Source organism: Grus americana, chromosome Z, assembly GCF_028858705.1.
Source record: "Grus americana isolate bGruAme1 chromosome Z, bGruAme1.mat, whole genome shotgun sequence".
NCBI lineage: Eukaryota > Metazoa > Chordata > Aves > Gruiformes > Gruidae > Grus > Grus americana.
The window spans coordinates 56,062,999-56,080,474 of NC_072891.1; the positions used below are offsets into that span (position 1 = coordinate 56,062,999).

At 39.9% G+C, this 17,476-nt stretch overlaps 1 protein-coding gene across 15 annotated transcripts in view; it reads left to right on the forward strand.

Annotated features, from left to right (window-relative positions):
• Window positions 1-17,476, forward strand: part of ZNF462 (zinc finger protein 462) — a 95,636-nt gene that overhangs the window by 50,128 nt on the left and 28,032 nt on the right. For 9 of the 15 annotated variants that reach the window (XR_008574603.1, XM_054809087.1, XM_054809083.1 and 6 more), the window contains 4 exons: window positions 275-439; window positions 2,148-2,422; window positions 5,490-5,608; window positions 9,831-10,022. Coding sequence is in view for 13 of the 15 variants with exons in the window: in XM_054809087.1 (XP_054665062.1) it covers window positions 275-439; window positions 2,148-2,422; window positions 5,490-5,608; window positions 9,831-10,022 (751 nt within the window). In the remaining 2 variants the exon portion in view is untranslated. Of the gene's footprint in view, window positions 1-274; window positions 440-653; window positions 735-838; window positions 960-2,147; window positions 2,423-5,489; window positions 5,609-6,172; window positions 9,357-9,830; window positions 10,023-17,476 lie in introns of those variants that run through there. The other 6 variants (XR_008574604.1, XM_054809095.1, XM_054809092.1 and 3 more) reach the window with 6 other exon arrangements.

A 17,476-nucleotide genomic window follows, 5' to 3' on the forward strand; every position in this document is an offset into this window, starting at 1 on the left:
GTAGTGTCACAAAAGAGCACAGTTTCAGGCCAAACTGAATGGTCTTGTAAAGGACCACTGTTCGGCAGAAACTGAAGGTTTCTACTGCACAGATGCCTTATCCACTTATTTTGAAAGCATTAATAGATGTCAACAAAAATTGACCTTGCAGTTCGGCAAAACAGGACATGTATACATCAAGCATAATTTCCCTTCAGGTGTAAAATCTGGTCTGTGTTCCTAGAAATGAGAAAGAAAGCATACTTCAGTGATTTATACTTGTGTACTCAAACAGGCTTTTGGACACTTGGAAGATGTTTCAAAACTTAAGGAAAGGAAAGTGGTTGGCTACAAATGCAAATTTTGCGTGGAAGTCCATCCAACACTTCGAGCCATCTGTAATCACCTCCGCAAACATGTCCAGTATGGGAATGTCTCTTCTGTGTCAGCCACAGTAAAGGTAAGAATTTTAAAAAGGTGACTGAAGCTGACTGCGACTTCTTGCATTGTTTAAATTAAAGGATTAATTGAAAACCTATGGAGGGCTCTTGTGAAGTTGAATGGGTTTTAAACTGGGTATTCCAGTTCAGCATGATGTTTTAATCTAACACTAAGTTCTGAAGTGCATTTGGTTTATTTTAAGATGTTTTAACTTTTTTCCACTCTTGATCCAGGGGCACGAAGACTATTTAATTCTCATTTCTTCTCAGCCACAAAGGAGTTGATGTCGTTGATGACCGAAAGACTTGGTTTATGAGCAGGAAGCTTTCTGTCAGCTGTTCTGGGCTACTTTTCTGCTTAGTTAAACCCTAAAAGAGCTGCTTGTTTTCTTCTTTTTTTTTTTTTTTTTTTTTTTAAGAAGAGGAAGTGTGCACGTGCAAATGTGCGAAGTTGCTTATGGTACACCTTTCCGCATGAAATTTGCACACTGGCTCCAAACAAAACATTCAATGGCCAGCTGAGCCAGTGGTCCTGTTCAGGTGATTGGCTGTAAATGTGTTGTTCCTTTCTCCCTGTGAAAGGGAATGCCTTCCAGGACATCTCCAAGGATAGGCCATGCTCCACAGCCGGATTTCCAGGATATCGACAGGGGTAGTGAAAGTGCAACAAGGCTATGGGAACTAGCTGTGTATTCCTCCTCGTGCTGCAGTGAGTTCTTGGCAAAGACTCCTGCTGCAGGTCTCAGTGTCTGACTAAGGGTGCTGCTTTCGTGACATCATCTGCTTGTTGTGAGGAAGCAGAGTCCTTTACAGCCTAACTCTTGCTACCTGAGAGAGCTTTCGTTGCCCTACCACTGACCTTCCTTTACCTTACCTGGTACTAGATAGATTCAGATGCTTCCCTTCTAAAAGACCATTTCCTCTTCCCCCTGTTTTTCAAGTGAAGTTAATGTAGAGTCAATGCTCTCTTTTCAGTAAGTAGAAATTTTGCAGCAGGAAACAAAAGCTGAAGTCCAGGGCCAAAGGAATGTGATGGAAATAGTCTTACAGGCCATTAAAGTTGTTGCAAAAGTGCATGCCCTGGTAGGAAAAGGGAAAAGGGAAAAGGGAAAAGGGAAAAGGGAAAAGGGAAAAGGGAAGGGAAGGAAAGGAAAGGGAAGGAAAGGAAAGGGAAGGGAAGGGAAGGGAAGGAAAGGAAAAAGTTAGGGAATAAAAAATTTGCTTTTTATTTTTAAAGAAGATTCTAGGGTCTTAGAGTCCCAACTTCTTTTTTGTGAATTCGACACTGATGGACAAGTCTACTGTAGACGAGACTACTGATTTAGTCTGCAGAGTAGGTAGACTGTAAGCTAGAGCAAAATAAACTAAAATTAACTTGCTCTATACATTACTAATGTTTATCTGATCAAGTTTAGAAGATTCATATCAAGACTATTGAAAGATAGTTGATGCAGTTTCTTGTCTTTTTGCATTATCTGACACAAATTTGATCAAGGAGCGAGATTCTTTTTTTACATATGCAAGTATGTATATAATACATATAATTACTTTTTTCCCTCCCAAGAGTAGGCCCTTTTTTCAGAAAGCCATTGATGTGCAGTTTGTGTAGGGATATATTTAGAAAAATAATGCAGTGGGAAACCTAGGCATTACAATGAACATATGGGAAAGACTGAGGGGCAGAAGGGAGAGAGAATTGATGGCTTTGGGGGGGTATGTGTTTTTTAGCAGGAAGCTGAAGATTCTTCAAACACAACTTTGATGGAGGGTTGTGAGGGAGCCAAAGACCCTGGCATTGTGGAATTTACAGAAGCTGAATCTGGAACATCCTTGGAAGATGAAACCAGGCCTGGGGGCTACCACTGCAGCCAGTGTGACCGGGTTTTGATGTCTATGCAGGGTCTGCGATCTCATGAGAGGAGTCACTTGGCTCTGGCCATGTTTACCCGGGAAGACAAGTACAGCTGCCAGTATTGCTCCTTTGTCTCTGCTTTCAGGCACAAGTAAGTTGTGGATTTTATTTTTGTTTTCAAAAGAAGCACAAACTAGCACTACTGGGTTTTTTGTAGGTTGACATTGAAGTAGAGCACACTCAACTTGATCTTTAGCAACACTTTTCTCAGCATTTAGGTATTTTCCATGCTGCAAAATCTTTGGCCGTTATGAGTGGCTATTTATAAAGGGTTGCATCTTTATATCCTATTTGATTTATTTAAGCCCTTTTTTTGCATGTAGGGGAAAAGCATGCAAGTAAAAGAATAAGATTTCTTTTGGTAGGCAAACAGTGAAGCCCACCACTTACGTAACCTTGTCAAATGCATGAGACTTAACAAGCCAGGAGGAGAGAAGAGTATCTTCCTTGTTAATCTTTCATACATACAGGGAACTTGTGCTGCATATAACTACCTTGTTTATAATTACTACAACTCTTTGATGATTGAGTTTTCATTTCTAATGTTAAATAGCTGTCATAAACTTAAATTTAGATTTTTTTCTTTTCTTAATTATGGTATGCAATTTCAGTCTGCCAATATTTCTAAGTTCACACCAGTGTGGTATACTAGTGACTCACTTTGCCTTAAGCTGGGTAGTTTTTAAAAATATTTTCATCATAATCACCGATATATGGCATGCCCCCCAAAAATGGGGTTTGTGGGATATTTTCCACTGGCATCTTGGTCTCACTCACAGGTACATGTTTTCTCTAAATTTCTCTGGAGAGAGCTGCTTATTTACCATTTTAACAAAAGAAGAGAGTTCCAGGTGCTCATCTACTGTAGTCTTTCATAGCACTGTCAGTAGTACTCTTACATTTGGTGAAGATGTCACTGTTTTGCAATCAAATGCGTGTGGGAGAGAAAACATGATAAAAAGCATTTTTAAATGCCTTTTGTTAAAAAGCAAGATTTGTGCTGGTGTCACAGTGTTGCAAATTGATACCACAGTATGGTCTGCCTTGTTGAAAAAGTCAGTCCATGGGATTGAGCAGCCAACAGTAGGAAAGGGACTAGGGGAAGGATGGGTACTATGGGCATATCCCACCCTGTTTTGGCAAGGCTGATAGTGGGGGACGCTGCTACCTCACATAGCTTACACAACCTGCTATTTGCCTAGTAAACTGGTTTGCTTCCAAAATCAGACTTGTGTTGAGTTTGAACGCTAGTCACTCTGTTTCCTACCTAGGAAGTGAACGAAGTTGTGTCCTACAACAGAAGGACGGGTAAGTCAGAAAGTGTTGGATGGCAAGGAAGAACTCTACAAGTATGACCTAACTTGATACTAGGTGGTGTTGCTGTTGTTGAAGTTGTCTGCTTCATCTTTTATTTTTGTTTCTGAAGCAATTACTCTCTTGGGAGATAAAGTCTGTGAAAGAAACCAAATCAAATGTTTAAACAGCTCACTGTTCTCCCAGATCTGACCAAAACTTAAAAACGTGCCTTCGGAAGAATTTTGCTGGCAAAATATATGGTTGTGAATATAGTTTTAATTATTACTGTGTAAAATACTTTAAGGTATATATTTGTAATAGCTTGATATGTATTATATACATCTTTGGCAGTCTGCTTTAATTGTTAAGTAAGCTCATAGTTTTCTTCTATGAAGTATTCACTGCAAGCGTTCAGTGTCTTACTCATTTTGAAGACCTTTTTCCCATTTCACTGGAAAAGCGGTACATTTTGTCTTGCCACAAACTCCATCCTGGATTTCTGTTAAATTATATTTCTATGAAGCGGCCTTGAGAGGAGATGTAAGGTCATTTTTTATTTGTTTGCTGAGTTCATTTTTAATTTTTTTTCTGTCATCAGATCAGATCTTTGAATACACAGACTTCAGTGTTAGCTCTCATAAACAGGGATTTTCTGGTTCAAGTTCTTGTCAGTGTGGGACTAAAGATCCTGTGACAACCTTTTGTAGTATGAGAGGGCTGAACAACTGCCACTTGATCTATGTGTTGATACTCAGTAAAAAAAGAACAGGACAATTTAGGAAAAATAAAAGGAAATAAGCCTGAAATACATCTAGAATTAAGGTGGCAGGTGGGGCAGTAGTTTTGGCAAATTGCTGCTCCTCCAGTGTGCTGTATCTGCCCTATTGTTGTTCCATCACTATGCATAAGGTGGCTCAAACTAAGACTAGATCACAAAGCATGAATATGTCCAAAGAAGAGGCTGTACTGGAAATGTTTACAACCTGAGCTGAAACTACCTGCCTGCCACCTGGAGACTGTGAACTCATGGCTGTCAGCCACAGTGTAGGAACTGCAGAGCTCTGCAGGACTCACTCAGAATGAACTTGATCATCTATTAGAAAATGTGGAAAACATCCTTTTTTCCCTTCCAAACTTTACCGAGTTGTTAGGAAAACCTTGGAGAGAGAGCAGGTTCTGATCACCCCCCAGTATTCAGGCTGTCAGTAGCTTCCAGTTTCCCTGAAGACAGCAGAGGCATGTCTCTGTCACCCCGTCTTCTCTTGTTGAGCTTCATGCAGAATCTCCCACACTATTACTTCTGCAACTCTGCTGCCTTTTAATCCTCTAATTCATCAACTGCAGCCTGCTGGTACCTTCCCCAGAGCAGGATCTCTAATCTGCTTTTGCCGCTGTAACCAAAAGAAGGCTTCCTGAGTAAAGCTGGTCAAAAATAGGGTTTTTTCCCCCATTCATCAACAGGACAAAAGGGGGCATATTTTCACAAAAATGTTTGCCAGGAGAAAAAATCTGCAATGATAATTTTACTGTTCCTGTCTGTTTCTTGTTTCTTCAGCTGGTCCTTTAAGTTTGGAACAGGTATAATTTGATTTATACTAATCTTGCCCTATAAGTTTAAGTGTCTTGCTTTCTGCGTAACGGAATTGGTGGTCAGTTCTGCTCCTTTTCCTCAGATTAGATTCTACTTTATTCTGTGAGCAGACGTATTGAATTTTAAGAGAGAGTATGAGAAAAGATAGGTGAGCCTGGTCTGCCTCTTTATTAATTTATTATTGCTGTTAAGTGTTTTGCTTTGCATCTGAAGGAATAGTTTAAATGACTTACTCTTTTGTGTTTCCCTTTTCTGTCTTTCTCTTTCCAAGTCTGGATCGTCACATGCAGACCCATCATGGACACCATAAGCCGTTCCGCTGCAAACTGTGCCCATTCAAGTCCTCTTACAATAGCCGCCTGAAAACCCATATACTCAAGGCTCATGCTGGTAAGTTTTCTTTCAGTTTTGCAGTGCAGGAGCTGAAATGGCCCGTGTGTTCTTGTTGCTGATCAGATATGCTGGTTTGAATCACGTGTTTTGTCATCAAAGTTGGGTAAGATTTTCAAAGGCAAGTCAAGATTGGCCAGCCTACGCACCTGTTGGAATTGCTGGGAGTTTGGATAATGTTTTTGGAAGGACAAGAATTTTAAACAGTGATGAGTACCTCAAGAACTTCTTCCTTCTCTTCTATTTTCTTTTATACGAATGATTTTTTAAAATTATTATTTCTGCTTGTTTCCAAGAGAATTTAATCAGTCTGCTTATACCATTGGTGTCTTAATGGATTGGTAGTGAATTTTGCTCCCCTATGTTTGTATTTATGTATGTGCTTTATGTGACTCTGGGAAAAGGATTGTGGATTGCATGTTGGTTTTGGTAGAGTCTTATGCTGGCTTTCATGTTAAAACCAAATGGTGCAAACCTTGGGAGTCAGGTCTGTGTGCAGCAGACTGAGAATGGCATGATTCCATTATCGTACATGGAAATTTGTCTTGTAAATCTCTATTGCAGTATGGGATCCATACAAGCAAGCAAGCAGACATGCTTCTGATGAACAGAAATTGGGAAGGTGATGTGTCATGCAGGATAGGTCACCTCAAAGTGTTAGACCTTTGATTATTAAAAAATGCGAGACTCAGAATTTCATCATCTTTATTCCTTGGCCCTAGACTTTGGCACTGTCACGTGTAATGGATTGAAAGGTTATCAGAAGGTTGGAGTCAAAACCCACTGGCTCCATTGGCTACAGTTGCATCTTTGTTGTTAAAAGGACTAAAAAATCAACCCTCAAACTACAGTCCAAACATGAACTCTGATGTAAATAACAGAACATTGACCAATCTAAAAAACCTGCAACCTAGCCCAGTTGCTAAAACTTGCAAGTAGAAACTCCTGAAACAGATGACAAAAGGTCTAGAATTATGTTCCTTTCTTTATTATTTGTTCACAGTGTATGTCATATACTCAGGTTGGGGTGGAGGAGGATGATGGGCAAATGGGAAGAAAAGGCAGGAGGAGTTTATAGCTGTCTGCTGGTAAAAAAAAACCCTAAAAATACTAATTGTCCCCATTGATCCAAAAGCACTTTTCATCTGCAAAAATGTACAAGGGATTGATGGTCTCTTGTACTTCATTTCCTGTGTTGATTTTTGGATTCCACAGAGCTTGTGCCTGGACCCTCTTCTGTACTTGGATGAGTACTGTGGATTAGCTTAACTTTGGCCAACTCCCTGTTGTGTGGGACCATGGCATTCTGTCCCTTCTAGGAAACCCAACTACATGCAGCAGTTCCAGTTTACAGAGTCCCACATCTTGTACGGAGGTGACATGGTTCTTTGTCTTCGCCAACCATAAAATAATGTTTTCTTTATGCTATTGTACAGTTGGGCTACTTTGTGTTACCTTGTTTGAACCTGCCAGATTTTTAAAGCCAAAGTTAGCGTGAAACTATTATTTACTTCACACTCCTCTTCATGTAAGTCATCGATTTATTTATTATGAATTCATGTTCTTGAACTTGGTTAGTGGACACTCCTTGAAGGACCATGTTTTGCATCATACAAGAAGACAATTTCATGGTTGCCTAGATAGTACTTGCACAATGACTTATATAATAGGGTTTCCAAAGGCTTATGATCTGTTTCTGCCTCAGTCCATTTCTACCAAACAAATGTTCACATCACAGAAAAATTGCTTATATGTTTTTCAGTTAGAGCTTTGCTTTGTTGTATTTTGAGTCAATCCTTCAGAAATATATACTACTGAATAAACATGTTATGAAGACTTTTCCTCAGACTCCCCAGATTTTCACAGTGGTTCTCTGAACTTCTCCTTTGTTACCATTTTTTCTCTTGTCAATCATCTCATTATCAGTTTATTTAGAAGTGAAAACTTCAATCCCCATGAATTTTTCTGAAGTCTCCTGGAGATGTTTAAAATTCAGTAAAATCCTGAATCCTGTAGTCTTTTATTCAGTCTGCCTCTCTCCCTCATTTTCGGGGTGGGTCAAAATTCAGTGGACTATAAAATGCGTACTTGCCTAACAGCTGGTACCAGTCAGTGTTTCTGGCATTTGTTTTTCATGCAGTATGTGCCATCTCCTTTGGCAAGGAGCAGAACAGTTTACAGTATCTTTAAATGGGCTGTCAGTTGTTTTGATCTGAACTTTCTCACCTATTCTTTTTTTTTTTTGCTTATATTTTTTGAGGGGCCTTTGTTAGCGTTTACTAGTGTCCTTGCTTCATTAGTCATGAAACCAGATGCACTGCATGCACAGATGGATGACTGTAAGACAGAGCATTGACCTTGCTCAGTTTCTATGTAATCTGTAACATAATGCTTTGAGTACATACTGGGTGTTGAGACCCACCACACACATTTTTACATTTATTTATTTGTATGTGTATTAATATAATAGTTTTATGAAATGCAAAACTAGCAGTCAAAAAAGTGCAGAAGGCTTCTGTTAAGCCAAACTGTAGCCTTTCCTCTACAATGAAACACATCCTTTCATTCTGATGTCCACCTGAACTGTTACAGCTGAATAGGGGGTATAGTTAGTAGTTGTGTCTAAACTGCTTAATATGTAATTGTCCTCTATTTGCTTTAATGTCTTGTGGTGCTTTTAAGTTAACAGTTGGTTGGTGCCTACTTTTGCCCAGGAATCTCTTCTACTGACAATTCATGAAGGTCTATATCTGTATCTCACTGGTACCTCATATCTTGGAGTTTCTTTTGTCCTTATATTATCCTGTTCCACTGAGCGACTTGTTGTATGTGCTATAAAAAAATGTTTTCTTTCTATTTGTAAAAGGGTAATATATAACTGATATAATATACAAGTGAGGAATGCCATTTGAAAACGTGGGACAATTTCTTGTTTCACCATTTCAGACTCTAAGTGATCTGTTCTTTTTCAGATGTACCAAAAGAGGCTTTTTAAGAGTTTGTATTTTGTCCTCACGATTAGCATGTTTCTTCTGGAAGAGGGGGCGGGAGTTGTTATTTTTATGTAGGATGGTTGCTAATCTTTTCAGGTGTGCTTACTCTGACTTGCTGCAATACGTGCATTTTCACATTCTCTTTTGGTTCATTTATTTCCAGTGTTGGAAACAATGCTGTTTGAGAACTTTGCTAAATTTCTTGAGAGATGGAAAACATGTTCTGCTTCACTCATTACCAGAACTCTTGTTCTGTTACTATTCATGAATATTTCACTCCTATATGAGTTTTGGCACTTTATGTACAACTCATGTGTGGCCAGTATTACTCTCGTACAAGGAAGTGGCACTTCCAAAACAATAACTTGGCACCTGTATAATATCACATTGTTTGTGTTGGGACAGTTTCACTTTGTGTTCCAGTTGCCTCCATGCTTAATGCAAAACAAATCTTGTCTCAGGATTTGTCTCCCCTTGTTTGCTGTCTCTATGGCTTGGAATGTATTCAAAATTAAATTCACTACTGTTCATTACTTCTGTTCTTTTAGTGCTTTTTCATAACACACTTTCACATAGCCTTACAGATACGCACTGTTCTTGGCATTGCCATGTTCACTTCTTGTAGTAAACCAACCTTGACTTGGTTACCAGTTCTATGAAGATTATTCCTGCCCGATGGCAGGTTTTTCATAAGGAAAATGCGACCTTCCCCAAATATAAATGTTCTCCCCCACCCCGCCCTCCCTGCCCTCTCCCCCATTTGTTTGGAGGGACCTTTGTTAGCATTTTGTAGTGTCCTTCTTTCTTCATTAATAATGCTGGATGTACTGCATGCAGAAACAGATGACTTCACCCTCTCTAGCTGCTGTGCTCCCAAAGAAATTTGGAAGTGCTGTAGTTAAGCGACTCCATTTTCATCCCAGAGTCTGTTTTCTTCTCATACCATGCAACACAGGCATGCTAAGAGTCTGGTCTCTGTTTTTTGGCATCGGTCACTTTACAAGGATCTGCAGTTGTCAGAAAGCAGTACTTTGGTCCAAAGCAGGTGTCTGTACCCGCAGACTCCAGACTGCTCCAACAAGGAGATGCGCATAGGTTGTTCTCTTTGGGATCAGTCTTTCGCTGAAGAGTCCATGGGAATTTTACTGCCGAGTTCAGTAAGAGAAGTGTGGGGGCCCCATTTTGTTTCTTTTGTGAGCTGATGACTTGCCTGTATTTCGCTCACCCAGGTGAACATGCCTACAAATGTTCCTCCTGCTCATTTTCCACCATGACAATCAGCCAGCTGAAAGAGCACTCCTTGAAAGTGCATGGGAAAGCACTGACACTACCAAGACCCCGCATTGTCAACCTTGCAGCCTCACACGCCCACCACACCTCCAAGAACCACACTCCTGCTGAAGAAGTGGAGGACTCTAATGGTAAGAGGTGCCTGAGAGCAAGAATTTAATTGTCTAAGGTGCCACTTAATATTTTTATTAAAAAAAAATTACAGCAGGCAGCTTGCTGAAAAAGCAGCTTCATTTGATCATTAAGAAAAAAAGAAGTTGCATCAAAAACAAGACTAAACATGGTGTTGTAGGAAGTGACCTGCTTTAGATCTTCACCAGTTCATACTACATTACCTTGTCCTGTCACCAGCTGACTTCGGGATATGTCAATGCTGGCTTTACTTCTTAACAGATTTAAATTGTAGAAAATTTTCAAAGGCAAAGCTTCTATTGATAGCAAGTGGGAAAGGGAGCATCCAATTCCACCCATGGTCCTGAAAAACACCTCTTTATCTTGTTAGTAGAGCACTTCAGTGAAACCACATGGTTAAGCTTCAAATGTGAACCTTTATTGATAGTAAAAGTAATTATTCTTCTCGTCCTTGCTTCAGAGGACACCAAAAGTAACTTCAGATATTAAGTTGCATCTGCAGGAAGGAGAATCTGAGAACCATTTTCTTTTCCATGCTTTCTTTGAAAGCTGTTAATCCCCTTGTGCTGGAGTAGTACGCAGAAGAGATTTGGAAAGCAGCAGAGGAAGGGACATTTAACAGAGGAAATGCAGACTCATAGAAGAGGTTGTGTGGTATCACAGTGAGTCGTAAGGCTTTTTAAGTCGTAGCTTATGAGGCGTGTTTTGGGTGTCACTTCCTGCCAATTAAGAAAAGAGCTGGTCTTTGGGAACAACATCTTAATTCCTGGATGAGTTGCATTGACATGGGAGGAGAATGTAGGTGACTATAAATAAAAGGTTCAGACCTGCAGATGTTCAAGGAACTGGGATGGATAGAGGGAGCATTAGAAGAGGGAGAAAATAGCTTTTTTCCACAAGTTTGAGAGGTTCTTAAGGGTTTTTGTTGTTGCTGTTTTGCTTGCGTTACTGGTGAACTAAGGATGGGAGGTAAATATTATCAGTAATCATTTTGCAGCATTTTTGGTCTCCTGTCTTCCCTTCTTTCCTTTCTTCTGAGAAAAAAGCGTGAAATGGGAAAGAATGAAAGATAAGAAATAATTTCAGAAAATAGCAGAAAGGAATTTAAAGAAAAAAGTAATCAGCATAGAAATACTTTATTGAAGAAAAAGAGAGATGTGAATAAAATTTTTGTGGTTCAGCAAGTCACTTCTGGGGTCAGAATCTTATCAAAAGATTTTCACCAGCTGCTCTCAGACTACCTTTTGCAAAGGGTTGTCTGGAACAGTGCAATGAAGGCTTAGTAACCGAACTTTTATTTTTGCTAATGCTAGCTTAAACTAATCCAACAAGCAGAGTACATCTCGTGATGTATTCTGCTGCTTTTTTATTGCTTTTTTTTTTTTTTAAAAAGTGCCATTACTGACCAAAAAGTGGAGAATTCAGTGGCTGTCCTAGTCTTTCCTCTGTATTAGCAATCTTTTGGTAGCACTGGTGAATTGAGAGATACAGAGGGATAATATTTGAATTTGGGAAGGATGGTTCATTTACTCCTTTTTCTGCTTATCCCAGGAGCTCAAAGTCATGATTAGTGAAGTTAAAATATGAGTGCAGATCTCTGTAAAAGGCAATTGTACAGCCTTTAGGAACTCTTCCTAAAATACATAAAATGATGACTCTGTTCACAAAAAACATTTCATGAGGTTGACTCTATTATCTAGATATGTATTGCAGCCTGAAACCAAGGCAGAATTTGTCCCAATTAGCTTGATCATCCTTAAACAGGGTTAATGGTTAAGTCACTTTGACAATAATAGAAGCAACCCACTGGGGAGCTAGTCAGACAAGTACAGGTGTTATAATAATTGTGTTAGCATTTTCAGCATTGCTTGAGGAAGGAATAACCTGTTTTAAGTAATTTTTTTATATTAGGAAGTTGGCTGCAGATCAAGTTAATGATGGCTGCTCTTACAACATAATTTATTTTTTGTGTTTAGAAGGGAATAAAACAAAGTCTCTGTGGCCCAGGCCTGCAAGTTGCAAGTGATACATAAGATTAAAGACTGGTCCCAATAATAGGACATGCAGGTCTGGGTGACAGGCACTATTGTCCAGCTGGAGCCAATATTAAGTGGCGCTCACATGTTGTAGCATAGTTGGATTTTGCCTCTGTTACTATGTATAAATAACCTGCAATGCAGGCTGTGAATAAGGCCGTGATTCACTGGGGATGCAAAATTGAATTAGGGCTGGGGTGAAAGGCAGACAAAAGGTTGCCTCACATTGTTACAATTTTTTTTTTTTTGTAGGTTGATAGGTATGCACCAGACTAGTATAATTGAACTGGTTGCAGAAAGGGTCTGCTTTTGTCTGTAGATGAATATTGTGGTTGGAATAGGAAGTAGAGCAGGAAGACTTGAGGAGATTTGAGGAGCAAGCAGAACTTAACCTTGCCAATTGTTGAGCCCTGCAAAAATGGAGAAAAGGGAAAAGGGTACTGAATTGTAATAGCAGAGTGCATGTCTGAATAGAACTGTTCTGGGCCAACAGCCCAGTGGAACTTCTGCTGATGCTTTTTCTTTCATGCAGAAATTGTTCCCTGAGGGGCCTTTCTTAGAACATTTCTTTTGTTCTTTTAGATTGATCCATGCATTAAAAGATACAAATATATTTAAATTTCTGACTCATCTCTTTTAGTTCTGTGTTGGTAGCAGCAAGCATATCTGAATTTTTCAACTGTATATCCTGGAGATGTTTTGGATACTCAATAATACTTTTCATGGAAGTGAAGTTAAAGTGGAGTAGGTGCTGAATGTTTTAGGCAGGCCTATCCCTGGCAACTGCATCATCATTAAAAAGCAAACCAGCCACTTCAGTGTTTGTATGCCTCTCTCAGGGCAGCAGTGTAAGAAAGTGATTGTGCCAGTCTCAGTGAGTCAGCAGAGAAGCCTATCATACAGTGGCATCATTGGAAGACGCTGCTTTTTGTTTCCTACCTCTCTTTGCGTGTTGGGTGATATTTTGATATGTAAGGAACCTGTTTCAATGGTATCTTAATCTAACTAGAGGTAAAGCAGTTAGTTAGGTTTTTTTTGGGGGGTGAGTTGGTGATGTTTTGTTTTGGGGGTGTTTTTCTTGCAAACGGCCACAAAAATAACCAGCAAATGTTGATCACCAGTGCAACTTTTCTCTGTTTTGCATAGCATAGGGGTACTGGATGGTTTGTGGTATCCCTTTCTTGTTGAAATGATAGGATTGCCATTGTGGTAAAATGTTCTTTTGCTCTCCTGATAGTTTACGGGTTTTTTTCCTCTTGCAAGAAAGAGATGGTGGTGTTAGACTATTTATTTGCATTTATGTGGTTGGCTTTTTTGTTTGTTTGGATTTACTTACTTATTTGCCCTTTACACTCAGATGTGGCTTAACACTTTTGAGAATTTACACAGTAAAAAATCAGTGTAAGTTGAAATATTACAGACTGCTAGGAGGATTGAGTGAATCCCCTAACAAGATCTGTTTCTACATTCTTTCACAGTCTTTGTGAGAATCAGAACTTATATTCGTGCTAATCTCTGCCCAGGAAGGGTTGTATGGATTTATTGATGATACTGTCATCCTATGGGGCAGTATGTGTCACAGTTAAGGGTTTCCAGTGTTGCACTATGCAGGGTCAGCTCTGTTCCCTGTTCACTTGAGTGCAAGGCAAGGGAATCCCACAATCTGCATTGTGAATGCATAACATTAGAAGACTACTGTCCCTTTCAATAAGGAAGAGTTGGAAGCAAGGCAGAGACACAAAAATTTTGTGACTGAACACTAGACAACAGGAATAGGAACAATAGCAACAGGTGTTATCTGCAAAGTGATCATCAGCTAAGGAGAAAGCACATGGCCACAGAAGCTGCTTGTGTAAGCACTGGTATTATGTATGTTTGCTCATATTCAAGGGCTGTGGAGGTGGTGGACTGCCTTCCTCTTCTAACCTTGAGAAATGCATGAGTGCAACCTATTGCCATAAAGCCCATATAGCAGAATGACTCAATCTGTTGATAAATGGTTTCATGTTATGACTTCACCCTCAGCAAAAGCTTCTCGGGAGCATGTAAAATACTTGCCCTAAGTTGCCCTGGCTAGTACTACTGCTTTTTTGAGTAGCTCTTTATTTTGTGAAAACAACCCCTTTGGCCTAACTGCTTTGTAAGGCAAAGTATTACTCTTTATTCATATGGCTGGCAGATTTGGAGCCTCATAAATTTGTTTGTATCATGATTGTGTGCAGTAATTCAAAATAATAGGTTTTTAATTTTACCGATTAAGAATATTAAATTTTCAAAACAAAACAGTTAAGTGCAAGTGATAAACTAGACAGATTTGGATGTGGCTTCTAATGTCTTCTCAGTTATGCTGCTACTGTACAAGATCATCCTTTTTAGTGGTAACCAGTTCTTGAAATGTAGAAAGCAGCACACTGTGTGTGTGCCCTTGAACCTCAATAATCATGCTTTTCACTGTTGTGCAAACCAAACGGGTTCTATCGTTAATACCAGCACACATCACAAAACACATGCAGGGTCAGAACTGGAAGATTTTTTGAGTTTCCCAGTACATGGTATGTCAACATCTTTATTAAATTTAATTACTTGCAGCAGGAAATGCGTTGAAAACTGCTAAGTGAAACACCCAGTCCCCTGTTCCAGCTTCTTCTGAACTTTAGCCTTTGCCAGTGGAAAGGAACTTTGCCTCATCTAGAGACTGAAGTATAAATACATCTGCTTGCTTTGCCAGAGGTAGGCTGGGTACAAAAGTGCTTGACTAAGTCCTAAGACTGTTGTTTAAGAACTGTAAATCCCTTCCCATTTCTGTACACTTTTTCAAAGTGGATAATACATAATCAGGATGTGTGCCTTCTATGCCGCTTGACAGATGAAATCCTGAGGGGTGCAGAGGGCCTTTAGCAGGTTTGCTAAAGCAATTTCATGTACTACCAGATCGAGAGGAGAGCAGTGGGAAGCAAGGAGCCTTTTCAACAAAATTTTCTCAGCTGGTGCCAATGAGGCAGGATTGTTACAGTAATCCACTCAGCCCTAGAGGCACATGTCTCCCTCTTCTTCCACCTTTCAGAAGAGAAGCAAGCTTTCCATATGCTCAGACATACTACCCCTGATTTTTTTTTTTTTTAATCCATACCATCATTTGTGGCTGACTTGTTTATGTCTATTCACATGCACTGTTGCTCTTGATAAGGGATATTTTTCTAACCTTTGAATCAGGGCAGAAAGTTCCTAAGACCCTCACTCTTCGCCTTTGGTGCTGCTTCTCTCTTGTTGCTACTGTGTCTTAGTGTTTTATGGCTGCTGTTGTCTGGGGAAGAACACAATGGTCAGAGTCCTCACAGCCTGGAAACCTTGTATTAGAGCAGAATAGCCTTTTCTTTGTATTTAGTTTGGGGCTTCTTTTTTTTTTAATTTTCTGGGGGAGGGGTTTGGACCCCACTCTTTTGAAGTTTGAGACAGTTTTATTTGAGTATTGTTTGACTGGGGAGGCAGACAGCCAGTAGTGACTACAGGGCAAATTCAGGCAAAGCTTCGATACCTAATTGCTTTAATTGCAAGGTGAGTTGGAAGGATAGCATCCATGTTAAGAGGCAAGATGATGATTTGCTTACTGCAGAACAGAAGATGCCTCTGCTTTTATAGTTACAGTCTGGCTGCAAAGAGCTGTCTACTTGTTCTACCTGCTTTTGTGCCCTGTAGGAGTGATGCTGCATGCATCTTCTCACTCTGAAGTATCAGATTAACCCTTCTTCCTTGCAGGCCGCTTTTTTTACCCCAGCTGTGTTCCTTCTTTCTCTAACCCAGAGCAAATTTCTGCTTTCCCCTCAGACTATGCCTATATTTCCTTCCCAGAGGTGTTGCCAGTGGCCACACTGCCTGCCCGTGCTTGTTAAAACTCTGTGGCACTTGTTGGTGTGTCTTAGTTATTGTGGTCAGCATTAAAGTAATTATCAGATGTTGGATCAGATGGGAACTTTTCTCCTGCATGAGACTGGCAGGGACTAGCGGAACAAGTGCAGGGCTTGTACACCTCAAAGTTTACTGAACAAACTCCTCTCTGTTTCAAGGATCTACGGCACTAGGAATGACCTTGTTCTCTGCAGCTGTCTTCCACTGGTGTATAGTTGTTTGGCTTTTGGGCTTTTCCTACAGCATGTTGAGAACAGTTTTGTGGCTACTGGAACAGAGAGATATGTTTATTCTGTCATTGGCTGTGCTCTGGGGGGTGTCAGCTTGCTGTTCATTGTGCTTTTTTCTGGTCCTGAACTTTTTGTGCTTGAACTGAATGGGTAAAACCAAAATTGAGATTCAACAGGATGGAGACAGGAACTCATGCAGCTGCGAGAAGGTTGCTGCCAGTCTTTGTATGGATTTGGCCAGCCTGCTGTGATGGGATTGATGTGATACTGAAAGACTTGCCTAGGGTAGAGAAAAGACAGAATAAATTGTTTGGGTGGATCAAATAATAAATGAAAGAAGAAACATCTTCTGCATTCCTTCTGGGCAGACAGAAATGACCTGATTGCACCCATGGGGGAAAGAAAGAAGCATATCTAGACTCCTATTGGTTTTTTTCATGAGGTTTTTGCTTTCTTTTGGCTCTGATTTTTATGTCCAGGATAGGGGATGAAGTGGTAGGTGATGCTCTCTTAGCTGTCACGTACTGCTGCTGTGATCACTCTATACAGAGTAAAAAGGATGCTATTGCTGCGAAGGGATATGTGGTATGACTAAACCAATGCTGTGCAAGAGAGCACTTCTTCAGGCTATCGTTCCCACGCATTAGTAGCCACCTTGTGTAAACTAACTGATATTGTCCCTGTCCCCTGAGACTCCAGTTACTTTCTATTGATCTAAAACCTGCTAGAGAGATTTGGTGCTTGACAGAGAGGTAAAATTCCTTTGCTCATTTTAGCTCTGTTGAAATGAACATATGTCATCATCATAGTTGATGGCCCAAAGTTTGACATTGAAGTAGCTGGTTTTATTTCTTCTTTAAGGGACATTGTTACTGCATTTTGGTACCAATGTTTGAAAATATTGCCTGAAGCAATCTGACATCACTCCACACCGGTGATAGAGATGAGGTCTTTCTGTTGCCAATGATAATAATAATAACACCAAGGCATATACTGGAAGTCTCCAGAACAAATTACAAGTTCCTGAGTATTAGGATTAGAATGGATCCTCAGTACCCGTATATTGTCATTATAATTTGAGGGCCAGTTTTAAAGCGGAATGCAAAAATGTAGCACTGGATAAAGCTGGATTTATTCTTTTCATTTCAAGCTTAGAGGTAAGTGAGCATTTAGGTAACAGCAGCATGTGTGTTTGTGGCTATGTGTTTGTATTAATACAAGTACTTAAAGGGCCAGAGCAATAGCGAAGGAAATTTGGAGTACTCCTGAAAAATATCTGAT